Below are 13,878 nucleotides of genomic sequence, written 5' to 3'. Positions count from 1 at the left end.
TACTTTCTAGGACTTAATTCAATTCAGAGTCAAAGGGAGCTGGCAACATAGACTATAAGGAAAGGATCAATCGGAAATGCAGCGCCAGTATATGAACATCATTACACACAAACAATTTTTTAAGCAATAGTAATAAAAATTGTGCTGCTATGCCGTCTTACTTTGTAGTAACCACCACCCCATGTATTAAAGACAATATCAGTAAACAGTATGTAAGCAAAACCTACACTGTAACTACTGTACACAACACTTACATATGCAGGTCCACTGCCACTCAGCCCAGTGACAGCATCAATCAAATCTTCCTCTACCTCTGTGCAAAAGCCAACACTGGCCATTAGCTGCTCTAGAAGCTTCCCATCTTCCACTTCTGCATGAGTTCCTGTGGCATATACTGTAGCACCTTCTCGAACCACCACTGGTGTGTTAGTCATACAGCGCATCACCTTTGGTTCAGGGTGGCAAGCTGACAATTTCTGTGAAAAAGACAGAATTAGGAAATTCAAAATAATCTCGTTACATGTGGAGTTTAAAATAAAATATCCTACTTTAATTTACATAACAGAGTTCCAAAGACATGTACATAATGATGTTGTAAACTTAAACTAAAAAGAGAAATATACTATTTAAATTGTGATTAAATCACACAAACTCAAAATTCAATTTATATAAAATGAAATAATTATGTTTTTTAAACCTGTTTATCTACTTATATTTGCACTTGGCTCAATTAATGTACTACCTTTTGTCATTTTTTTATTTTAATATATTTCATGTTTTCTCATTTAACTAGGAAATATGCCAAAAACTGAAAAGAACATGAAGAACTTATTTAAACCTAAAACATACCAACTACATTGCTTTGTAAATGCAAAGTCACTCAGTCATTTTCCAACCCGCTACATCCTAACGCAGGGTCACAGGGGTCTGCTGGAGCCAATCTCAGCCAGCACAGGGCGCAAGGCAGGAACAAATCCCGGTCAGGGCACCAGCCCACCGCAGGGTACACACACACACACCAAGTACAAACTAGGGACAATTTAGGATCACCAATGCACCTAACCTGCATGTCTTTGGACTGTGGGAGGAAACTGGAGCACCCGGAGGAAACCCACACAGACACGGGGAGAACATGCAAACTCCACGCAGGGCGTAAATGCAAAGTATAGGACTTAAAAGCAGCATTTGCACTGATAGATAGATAGATACAACACAACAAATTAAGAATGGACTTCTACATCTATCTATTATATAGTTTTACTGTCAAATAATGCAAAGAGTATGCGACACGTGTTTCGCCCTTATTTGGGCTCATCCGGCATACACGCTCCACTGCACCCCTCGTGGGGATTGAACCTCGGACGTCAGCGTCAGAGGAGAAGCCCCTTTATGCTGCACCACGTCCGAGGTTCAATCCCCGTGCAGTGGAGTATGTATGCCTGATGAGCCCAAATAAGGGCGAAACATGTGTCGCATACTCTTTGCATTATTTGACAGTAAAACTATATAACATTCTACGATCTGCTTCTCACAACTGAGAGGGCGTGGCGGACGTTTGCCGACTTGCAGACCAACCACATGCATTACCTGGTAGGTAACCACCCATACAATCAGATCGTGTTTCAGACTATGAATGCTATGAATTATATTATATATATATATATATATATATATATATATATATATATATATATATATATACATATATATATATATATATAGTGGCACCCGGACGGGGCCCATGCCCGGCCGGGATGCCCAGGAGGACCGGAGGAGGGCTTGTGCCTCCTCCAGACCACGAGGGGGTGACCACCCTGGTTGCTTTGGGGGCCACGGGTACAGGGCTTAGAAGCTCACTGCCAGGGGGCATCCCCGTGCCTGATGGACCCCAGCACTTCTGCCAGTGCTGGGGGGAAGAAGAGAGAGAACACCCAGAGTGCTTCCGGGGAGACAGCCGGCACTTCCGCCACACTGGGGCGTGTCGGGTGGAAGATTGCCGGTGCACACCTGGAGCACATCCGGGTAGGGATAAAAGGGGCCGCCTCCCTTCATTCAAGGCTGGAATCAGGTTGTAGAGGAAGAGGTCCGGAAGGAGAGATAAGGCGGCGGTCTGAAGGAAAGGCATTGTGGTATTGGCCTGGACTTTGGGGGATTCTGTGGGTTGTGTGGCACAATAACTTTGTAAATAGTGTAAATAAACGTGTGTTGGGTGACAAAACGATGTCTGTCTGTCTGTCTGTGTCCGGGCTGTTCCCCACATTATATATATATATATATATATATATATATATATATATATATATAAAATCCAATGTCTGTCTGTCTGTCTGTCCACTTTTCACGAGAGAATTACTTAACAGATTTAGATTGTTTTTTTTCTATAATTTGCTTGAACATTCTGGTTGATTTTGTGACTTGTCTCATTGCGTTAAGTATCATTGTACGCTTGTGGTAACAAATTATTTGCGCAAATCTGAAAGAGCGGCTGCAGGCCGAGGAGAGGGGAAGTGGGGCCCTCCTCAACAATGCGCCAGTCTCCATTCGAGTCGGTCTACCTGCCACCACAAGTTGGAGTGTACCTTGCCTCCATTTAGCTAGTGATACCTGTTTGTTCAACAGACATTATCATCTACAGATTGTTAAGGAGTAAATTTTGACGTTTTTGACAGAGAGATCAGAGCTGCATGTGTTTTAGAGGGTAGGTGCTGATTGCCAGAGATATCATGGCCACGTGCTTTTCTCCTCAAGTGGGGGACACTCTCCCGTCAGAGCCGAACACAATCAGATACAGTTCCAACGTTTGACGTTGGAGTGTACTTACCTTCTGCTTCGCCAGAATTACATTTTATAAATTTCTTTATTGATTTTTTTTTTTTTTTTTTTTTTTTTAAAGTTTGACCTATTTCACTACTACATGGGCAGAGCCGTGGGGGACAGCTAGTATTGTGTATTTAGAGTGTCAATTAACCCAGAAGTTTTTTGATGTTTTCTTCAACTGACGTCTAATGTATGTTTATTGAAAAACTATGAAATCAAGCGTTCAGGTATAATTTTTAAACGGATTTAATAAAAAAAGAAAACAAGAGAGGTAATTTAAATACAGTGCCCTAAATCCATCTGAAAACATGACAGAAAACTCTTCTGAGGAAGACATTTTTCTCTATTCATTAAAATTCTTAGTACATCATTTTGATCCTTTTCAAACAGATACAGCAAAATTTCAAAATATATCGGTAGTACAAAACTTAGATATAAAAAAGAAACTTCTGTAGCTGGAAATCTGAATGCAAGTTTGATAGAATTAATTTTTACTTTACTGAGAGTTCATGTAAATGTTCCCTTTCTGACACTAGCTGAACATTTTTAACCTCACCTTCTCAATAGAACTGATAGTAACACCAGCAGCACATGAAACAACCAGGTGTCGATCCTCAATGTCAGGACCAATCTCATCAAGGACAAAGGGAATGATATGAGGCTTGACAGCAAGAAACAAGACATCACTGTTTTTCACGGTTTCCTTGTTGCTTGTGGTGAAATTCACACCAAGTTTCTGTAAAAAAAAAATAAAAAAAAATTAAACCATAAGTTAAAAAAAAGAAGAAAAAAAAACTAAAAAAAGCTGTCAGTTATTAGCTAAATTAAAAAATGTTAAAGATTGGAATATCAACACAGAGAAGGAGAAACACCATTCCTTAATACAGTACATATAGCAGTAACAAATCTAATAATTTAGTCAAAGCCAATAACATAAAGCCATTTAAGGAGAGATTTTGAATTTCTGTGTAACAATTGAAGCTGCTTGTTTTGCTTCTTCTGAATGTCTTTATGTTTTGCGGTGACTGTTTTGGTTTACCATAATGCCAGAAAGGTCTGAGTGGGAGTTTTGTTTGGCAATTAACATAAAACAGTTCTTGGTGGATGACCTTTGGACTATATAGCAGTCTTTTTAAAACCTGCAGCAAAGTGTGTGTGGCAGTGGGGATCTTCAACAGCTGCCTGGATCATATCTGCATAAATTCTTGTGTGGAGGGTCCTATCAACAATTTGTGCCAAAAGTGCATTTCCATCACTTCTGAGTAAAGGGAACATTGTAGAAATGGTGTTTGCCAAAAATCATATGGTTTAGAACCCCAAAGCATTGATGAAAGAGCACTAATCTACTCCTATTTCAGAAAGGCTTTGGACACAGTTGTGCTGGGTTTTTTTTTGAATTTGTGAACTTTATTTTGGAGGGGGTTATTAAGTTGCTTTATGCAAATATTCTGTATTTCTTTAAGGCCGTAACACTAATATTTTACAGTACATTTATTGAAACAGTCAATACATTTTTGCTTCTGTTATAACTTTAAATGGTACATTATTTCCTCGTCTGGAAAAACAAGTAGGAAATAGTGCTGGAACCTTATAAATGCTACAGTAATTAAAGTAAGAATGCAATGTCCATAGGCACAAGTCACATTATTATCTCTTCTTTTCTGCCAAAGACAACATCCTTTTCCTCTCAACTCCACCAGCACTGGCAAGTGGCAAGCATTTCAAACTGCATTTAGGGTTCATTCAGGACTTTTCCCCAAATTTGGTTCTGGTATCAAAGGACAAAGATGAAGGTGGCCTCTGGTTTTCCTACAACCCTGGATATCCCCTCTTAAAAGTCCAGGCACTCTGCTTTGGTTTTCCTGCCACCAACTGCTCTTGAAAACATGTTGGGCTTCACTAAAAGCTCCCAACTTAATCTCTACCACCCCCAGCCATTAGCCCTTCCCCTAGGCAACAACTAGGACCCATGTTTAATCACTTGTGACAATACGTATTGGTTTACATGCATTTCAGATTAGTATCATGCTTAAATGGGCTGTGTTTCCACGGAGAGAAACAAAAACTACCAGAAGCACATTCAAACAAAAGTGGCATATATCTACTGGTCAATCTAAATACATGACAGGTCATTATAATGAGAGGCACACCAAACAGAGTATTTCATACCTAACTCCAATGACTGATTTTAACTATTTAATACAGCTGATCTAAATTTACTTGTGAACTTCAGGTCGCATCCCATTAACCAATCCTACCTGGAAAACTCAAAACTGAGCCTTTAGGCCATTCAAACAAAGACAGTAAGCTTCAATATTTTAAGTACTGAAACAGCATTGTGTGGTTTTGGGTTATGCCACATCCGAAAACACAGTTTTTCTAGGAAAATAATCCTCAGATCCACATGATTATCGTTGTCATGCAACCCTTCAATTTCAGCATTTAAAAAGGCAGACTATTCACTATATCTACGTAATATTAGGGCAACTGTCTAAAGATCAAAACATCCTGTTAAAATGCCTTAGATTTGAAATTTCTTCAAGTAAGCTGCTGTAATAATTTTATTTACTACTAGCAGACGGAAAGAGGAACTTTATTGTACTCAATTTTTAACCTAACACTTCAGTTCAAGGTTGGCTAATCCACAAGAAACCACAAGCCTACTTTTCTCCAAAGCCCAAGCTACCCAGCTCAGAAAGCCAATCTGGACACTAACAATGGGCTATGACTTGCTCACTTCCTTCACCTACAGTGTTCTAATATGCTAAAGGTGGGTTCTGTTAAAGGCCAACTGTGATTGTGGGAATGCTGTGCTCAGATACTTAAGCAACCCCCTGCATTAGTGGTGGAATCATGTCAGAGTATCACAATGGAGTGCAAACTCAGGAGACAGTATATAGCAGTCTGTCTAGATGGAAAGAGGAATTTAGTGGTGGTGCCTTGGCTGTTTAAAAGTTTACAGTGCAAAAGAAATTATGCACTAAAATGAGAGAAGTAAAAAGTGCAAATGAAGAGAGCAAGTCAAGTTAAAGAATTGTTTTATTGTTTCATTTACCACAATACAGCAAGGAAAGGATATTAGCTGATCTTGTTTTCATATGATAAAGGCATTTACAGTATATCATTGTCCATTAGACTGTTTTTAGAATAAAATACTACAGAAAAAAAAATGCTAGATATAAATAGTGATGAGTGAACCTTGTTGATTTCACATTGCCTCAAGTTTCGCAAAATGACAGAAATGTTTGTGAACTTTGCCGAACTTGGTGACATGTATTGAAATCAATAGGGAAGGAGAAACTACTGAAGAGTGGAAATTTAATGGTGCAATGGTCTTTTCAGTGTCCCTGAAACCTAGGGAAATATCAGCTACCTAGGCTGAACCGATCATTGTGGCAAAAAATATGACCTGCACTATGAGGCAGCATGTTAAACACTGTACCATGATGCCTCCCGTTTTAAAATTAATAGAATTAAATATCAGAACAGTAAATTTTCTTGCAGACAGGAATTATGGATTTGCTAGCTTTCTCCACACAGATTCAACAGGTAAGCACCTCTCTTGATTCAAAAAGTACAGTTTGGTTCTCTTTTCCCCATGTTCACTGACATTGTTACCAAATAAGCATAGCAAATGGATTCTTCACTCTTTCCTGTTCATTACAGTTGCATAGCACTCTGGGTAATACTATTAAAGGGATAGGCTGCATTACATATAGGTCGTACACAAATCTACATTAAAAAAAAAAAAACACATTATCTTAGACACAAATACCCCCAACACATTTCCAGATTCCTTCTACGTGCGTGTTTTGTGTTTAAATGTATTTGTAACTTTGCAGCTAATTTTTAGGGCACTACCTGATTTTATATACTTGGGGGCAGGGGAAAGTGACGGCAAGGGGCCTTTTCACCACTACTGATCAAGGGGAACAGTCCCCGCCGTGCTTAATGAAACGTTCCGAGTATCCATGAAACGAAATGATTAAGGGAAAACTACCCTACACAAAGGTACTGAAGCAATCAAATCTCACGCTGAAATCAAAAATAAGAAATACTGCGCTGCATTAAATGACCAAGTATCATTGTGCTGCATTATTAAAAGTATTGTCAAGCTTTGTTAAGAAGCTAAGTCACCCAGAGGTCTATGTGTGTCTTAATCTGGCCTTGTCTGGGGGGCCATCCCTTCCAACATTGGTTGCTACAGCTCTTACGTCACACTGGCCTCACAAACTATCATGGGGCACGGGAAAAAGGAAAAAAAAAAGTTTGTCTAAGCTAGAAAATATTCAGGAAAATATTGGTAAAAAAATATCCCTTCCAAAGACTGAACGCAGCATTTTTGCTATGAAAAACGCTTTTGCCAATTAACACTAAGGATGTCAAAAGTACTGATACTTTCAGTACCAGCTGATACTAATGTTCAAAAAACATAACAGTTCTATCTTTTTTCAGTATTGGTAGTCACAAATGAGATCCAGTACGGGACTCATGCTTGACTGCAAGAAGACAAATTACTCCAGAAGGCAAAGTAACACGTAAGAAAAACGTAATAAGAACTACATATAAAAAATGGCTCACGGTGATGAGGATACACCACTGCGTCACCACGGGTCAAAAAGAAAAACAGAAGTCATGTCTTGAAATATTTGGTCTTCAAGGCTGGAGATCTTCAGAGCGTAACTGCAGTAATCATGCTTATTATTACAAAAAAAAAAAAAAAAAAAAAAAAGCCAACACACAAACACAGACCTTTATTACCACTTTTGTCCCATCAGTTCCCAGCAGGTCCAGATGGAGTATCGCCACGACTGCTGAAGGCCTGTGCGCTGGAGCTGGGGAGTCCTCTACAGCGCATCTTCAACCTGAGCCTGAAACAGGGGAGAGTCCCGAGGCTTTGGAAAACATCTTGTATCACCCCAGTCCCAAACGTATCACGTCCTAGTGAGCTGAATGACTTCAGGCCTGTCGCTCTGACGTCACATGTGATGAAGACCATGGAGCAGCTGCTGCTTCACCACCCGAGGCCACAAGTCCACCACGCCCTCAACCCTCTGCAGTTCGCATACCAGGAGAAGGTGGGAGCGGAGGATGCCATCATCTACATGCTACACCGATCCCTCTCCCACATGGACAGAGGCAGTGGTGCTGTAAGAATTATGTTTCTAGACTTCTCTAGCACCTTCAACACCATCCAACCTCTGCTCCTTAGGGACAAGCTGACAGAGATGGGAGTAGATTCATACCTGGTGGCATGGGTCGTGGACTATCTTACAAACAGACCTCAGTATGTGCGTCTCGGGAACTGAAGGTCTGACATTGTGGTCAGCAACACATGAGCGCCGCAGGGGACTGTACTTTCTCTGGTCCTGTTCAGACTATATACATCGGACTTCCAATACAACTCGGAGTCCTGCCATGTGCAAAAGTTCACTGACAACACTGCTATCGTGGGCTGCATCAGGAGTGGGCAGGAGGAGGAGTATAGGGACCTAATCAATGACTTTGTTAAATGGTGCGACTCAAACCACCTACACCTGAACACCAGCAAAACCAAGGAACTGGTAGTGGATTTTAGGAGACCCAGGCCCCTCCTGGACCCCGTGATTATCAGAGGAAACTGTGTGCAGAGGGTGCAGACCTATAAATACCTGGGAGTGCAGCTGGATGATAAATTGGACTGGACTGCCAATACTGATTCTCTGTGCAAGAGAGGACAGAGCCGGCTGTACTTCCTTAAAAGACTGGCATCCTTCAACTTCTGCAATAAGATGCTGCAGATGTTCTATCAGACGGTTGCGGCGAGTGCCCTCTTCTACGCGGTGGTGTGCTGGGGAGGCAGCATTAAGAAGAAGGACACCTCACGCCTGGACAGACTGGTGAGGAAGGCAGGCTCTATAGTAGGCATGGAGCTGGACAGTTTAACATCTGTGGCAGAGCGAAGGGCGCTCAGCAGGCTCCTATCAATTATGGAGAATCCACTGCATCCACTAAACAGTATCATCTCTAGACAGAGGAGCAGCTTCAGCGACAGACTGCTGTCACTGTCCTGCTCCACTGACAGATTGAGGAGATCGTTCCTCCCCCAAACTATGCGACTCTTCAATTCCACCCGGGGGGGTAAACGTTAACATTATTCAAAGTTATTGTCTGTTTTTACTGCATTTTTATTACTCTTTAATTTAATATTGTTTTTTTGTATCAGTATGCTGCTGCTGGAGTATGTAAATTTCCCCTTGGGATTAATAAAGTATCTATCCATCAATTTTCCAACCCGCTGAATCCGAACACAGGGTCACGGGGGTCTGCTGGAGTCAATCCCAGCCAACACAGGGCACAAGGCAGAAACCAATCCTGGGCAGGGCGCCAACCCACCGCAGATCTATCTCTCTATCTATCTAAAAGGCTCCATTCATGCTTTACGAGTGCAATGACGTGACTGATCAGAAGTAAGTTTTACCTGTTCAGCTTTTACAATATTGTGGCACTACAAGAGACAAAATGATGACATAATGAAATTGCTTTTTAAATAACATCCTATACAGACACTAGAAATAAACAGAAGCTAAACATTCATTCTCTGCATGTCCACAGATGTGCATTTAAGCATTAATTCATTTTCTAAATAGTCTGTACTGTTTGTCGTTGCAAGGGAAACTTTGCATGCACCATGCATTGTGCATACAGGACTGGCTGAGGCAAGTTTAAGTGGTTATTTGTGTTGCCTACACTGGTGATAAATTGAGCTGCTCCATTTGTTATACCAAAATTAAATTTATTTAGTACTTTGAAGACAAAGCAGTACATGCTACTTTGTTTTTTCCCAGTAGGCCTCACCAGGTGTAAGCACAGAGCGGCATGACAACTCTTAAACAAAATGCAAAAACAGATTACAGTATACCACTAAGTCAATATAGAATTATCACACACAAGGATACAGAAATGTTAACATACATCAAAACAAAGTAGAAACTAATTAACATACATGAAAAACAACAATATCTGTCCATTTGCAAATTGCAGAACCACATCCAGATTGAAGAAAAGGAGTCAGACAAGTCAGACCCAGTAGTTTACTGCGATAATAGTTTGGTAACAGTTATTGTTGCTGCTGTGGCAGTGTGGCATAGTTTTTGGCAGGCAGTGCGGTGTAAAGGTTAACACTTTGGACATCTGTCCTTAAGGTTGTGGGATCAAATCCTGCTGCTGACACTGTGTGACCACGAGCAGTTCATTTAACCTGTATTTGCTCCAATTGCAAAAACAAAAGAAATGGAAGCATTTGCCATTGAATGGGATTTCCCTTTTTGCCTTGGTATAGAAAGGTATAGAGCAGGGGTCTCCAACTCCAGTCCTGGAGAGCTACTGTGGCTGCAAGTTTTCATTCTAACTCTTTTCTTAATTAGTGACCAGGACTGGAGTTGGAGACCCCTGGTATAGAGTATTGTGAAATTTCTCTGGTATTGAATGCTAAAATCAAAGTATCATGACATCCCTCCCTCCAGGTAATACTAGGGGGCTCCGCCCCCTGCTCGCTTCGCTTGCCAACCCCTGGTCTTGGGTAACCCGAAATAGATTTGAAAGATTATTGTCTGTCTTGGTAATTGTTACATATGTATCATGTTCACCGTCACGACATCTGTAGGTCTATGTAATATATGTAAATGACAATAGCAGTGTAATTGTTATGTTATGTAAGTATAGAATGTCTTTGAGTTTGCGCAGATCTATGTATGAGATATATTGGAGTGTAAAGGTGCAGATGACGTACAAAGGATATCTTCATACACCACATTTGTAGTAAAGATGGCGTGTTGTCCTTGAATGAGTTTTCCTTGGTATGGAGTTATTATAATCTTGACGTTAATGTCACATGCATGCCGAACTCTTGAGAAGGCCACATAAAGTTGTCCATGTCTAAATACAGGCTCAGAGAGGTAAAGGCCGACTCTGTGCATGGTCTGTCCTTGGGATTTGTTGATTAGGTATACGTTGTTTACTGTTAGTAATATGGATAATTGCACTTACTGTTAAAATGACCTATTTCCATTAGTTGAACTCTTTCGTTTCTGAGCCGTGGCTCCTTCGCTTGCGATGCATAGGCGCATGCACCTTCCGTACTATCTCATGTTCGACTATACTGTGTTTTGTGGACGTTTGGGGACTCCGTACTTTCTCTGGTTTGACTGTGGGGCGGGACGCGTGGCTCCTTCGCTTGCGGTGTATAGGCGCATGCACCCTCCGTACTATCTTGGGTTTGACTATGCTGTGTTTTGTGGACGTTTGGGGACTCCGTACTTTCTCTGGTTTGACTGTGGGGCGGGACACCAAGGCCTGTTCTGTTTGTGTTTTCTGTGAGTACTTATAGTATTGTATTACTGTAATGTGATTCACAAATGCTGTGGAGTCCGGAACGTTGGGGCTTCTGTACTATCTCGGGTTTTTGCTTGCGGTGCTTTCGAAGCGTGTTGTAGGCGCCTGCACCTTCCATACTATGTCGGGTTTGACTATGGTGTGTAGTGTGGACGTGTAGGGTTCTGTACTCTCTTGAGAGGGCTACATACAGTTGTCCATGTGTAAACTCTGTGTTATTTGAGAACCGCGTTGTAGGCGCCTGCGTTCATTGTTTTCATCCAGGCGGGCTCGTGTTTGTATCTCCGTCAGTCGAGCTCTTTCTTTCTGGAGCCATGCCTGTTTTGCTTGCGGCATTTCAGACGCGTTGTAGGCACCTGCGTTCATTGATTCTATCCAGGCGGGCTCGTGGTTTACCATTCTCGGTTAGCCTGTGTTTTCTGTGGTTGTACTGTTAATATTGTATTACTGTAATGTGCTTAATATTGTATTACTGTAATGTGATTCACATATGTTGTGGTGTCCGGATCTGTGGGGTTTCTGTACTATCTCGTGTTTATGCTTGTGGTGTGTTAGAAGCGTTGTTGCTTCATTTCTTATTTACGTTAGTTGAGCTCTTTCGTTTTTGAGCCGTGACTCCTTCGTTTGCGGTGGATCAGACTTCGCTTGCAGTTTATGAGACGCGTGCTGTAGGCGCCTGCGCACTGTGTCTCCTGGGTCCATCGGCGTGTACCTGCGTCTGTGCCTTCCGGTTTACCATTCTCGGTTAGTAATATGGATACAAAAAGCAACACACTTTAATAACATGAGTTGTTTAGACCTTGTTTTAAACATCTGATAGTCCATTAGAAAGTCTCCCCAAAATGAAGGGCAGTGTATCAAAGGTGTGATAAAAGTTCTATCACTCGCACTCACCAAAAACTGAAAATAATTTCTTTCAATGGGCATGATAAAACAAGGTGCATGCTGCATGTCTTTCTAATAAACTGAGTAAGCAATACTTTACACTGCATGGAAAAAAAACAAGGTAAAGCCACAACTATTAATAATTCAAATTAAGATAAATTCTCCATTTAAAAGTGACTTAATCGCTAATAATGAATCAAATACTAAAATCTAACAACAATCCAATCCCAATATTTCAACAATTTCTACAGACGTTTAGAAAAACCACAGTAATACAAATATATTATATTATGATATGGGGCAGACATCATATATGGAACGTGACTACTTTCCATTACATGTAATTGAATGCACAGTACTTTGGGTTCTTTTTTCATCTCATTTAACTCCATTCTAAATGGTTATAAAGAGGGAATATAACCTTACAGTCACCTTTAACATATAGCCAGTGTTTACATATGTTTATATAAATGTCAAATTTAGCATTTATTATATCTTCTCTAGTTTATATAACAAGATATCTCAAAAAATGTATATCCTATAGTAAAATTTGTTTACTAGTTCAAATAAACACAGTAATGTAAACATTTAACTTGCAATAACAATAGATGGAGATTAATAAATGTCAATAGATTTTACAAAAAGAAAAAACTGTAAAAAAAAAAAACTGCAAAACTGTAACACTACCATTTTAGCTTATTTCCCTATAAAAGATAAAGAAAAGGTCTATTTTCTGATTTTTCAGTGTGATGTAAAACTGGATTTGAGTGCACATTTCAGGAGAAGAGAAGTTAATGGTTGTTAGTGTGCTTTGCAACTAAAGGGGTGTTTTAAGGTTAAGACAACCTAGACACATAGTTTATAATGTGCTGCTACTTAATGACAAATTCATATCACCTTTATTATTTTTCTGCTTGCAACCAGGAACTGGGAAGAACAAGGCTAAGGCAGATTCCACTTTGTTTTCAATATGTTCTTTTTTTTTTTACAAAGTATCCCGGAACCGTGAAATTTTTTATTAAAACCCACAACCCACCACACATCCCAGTAACACTTTTGCATATGTCAGTACAAGACCAGTAAATCTTACGCATCTCCAAGTAATTTTACCAGCATATCAAAAGCTCTTAATATGCCACACTGCATGGAAATGAATAAGCACTTTACTAATGCTTCGATAGAGCAAAAGAAACTTTTGTTAAGGTCTTGTTACATTAAAGTATATGAATAAGCACTTTACTAATGCTTCGATAGAGCAAAAGAAACTTTCGTTAAGGTCTTGTTACATTAAAGTATATGAGTAACTGATGCGTTTTTGCAATACCCAAACTAAAGTGTTACCAAAAAAGCAGCTAGTAGTTGACAATTGTCTCACTCTGCAGCTATTATTACAAATTGTAACCACCTGGTAAGTCTTTAGATCTTTTGTGAAAGTTTACACATGACCTGTGCTTTCTTAACAAGGTCTGACAACTGCAGAGTATTAACATTTACATTTCTACCCTCTCACTTGCTGTTTTACAGTTGTCACTTCCAGGAGGACAGATGTGCACTTATGCTGCACTGATTTAATGCAAAGGTTTAAGTAAAAGTGTACAAAAATCCTTTTGTCTAAAACTGAGGGGACGTCATTCCCCTTTGCACCTTGTGGCTCTGGGCCTGGTATGAACAAGAGACGAGTAAACTGATGACACCGAATATTCAGTGTCAGTATCATAACAGAATTCCTATAAAACTAAAATACAAATATAATACACAAACTTTAAATAAAATAATGGTTATGAACAAAAAAATCCTATATGT

At 40.0% G+C, this 13,878-nt stretch overlaps 1 protein-coding gene across 1 annotated transcript in view; it reads right to left on the bottom strand.

The window, feature by feature from the left end:
- The window catches only part of pycr1a (pyrroline-5-carboxylate reductase 1a), a 65,153-nt gene that overhangs the window by 26,438 nt on the left and 24,837 nt on the right, over positions 1–13,878 (bottom strand). Inside the window, exons 4-5 of the mRNA XM_028819234.2 lie at positions 3,374–3,553; positions 255–476 (exon numbers count right to left, since the gene is read on the bottom strand). Coding sequence (XP_028675067.1) covers positions 255–476; positions 3,374–3,553 — 402 coding nt within the window. The remainder of the gene's footprint in view (positions 1–254; positions 477–3,373; positions 3,554–13,878) is intronic.

Source organism: Erpetoichthys calabaricus, chromosome 14 (genome assembly GCF_900747795.2).
Source record: "Erpetoichthys calabaricus chromosome 14, fErpCal1.3, whole genome shotgun sequence".
In the NCBI taxonomy this organism is placed as follows: domain Eukaryota; kingdom Metazoa; phylum Chordata; class Cladistia; order Polypteriformes; family Polypteridae; genus Erpetoichthys; species Erpetoichthys calabaricus.
This window is presented reverse-complemented; position numbering and strand designations above follow the sequence as displayed.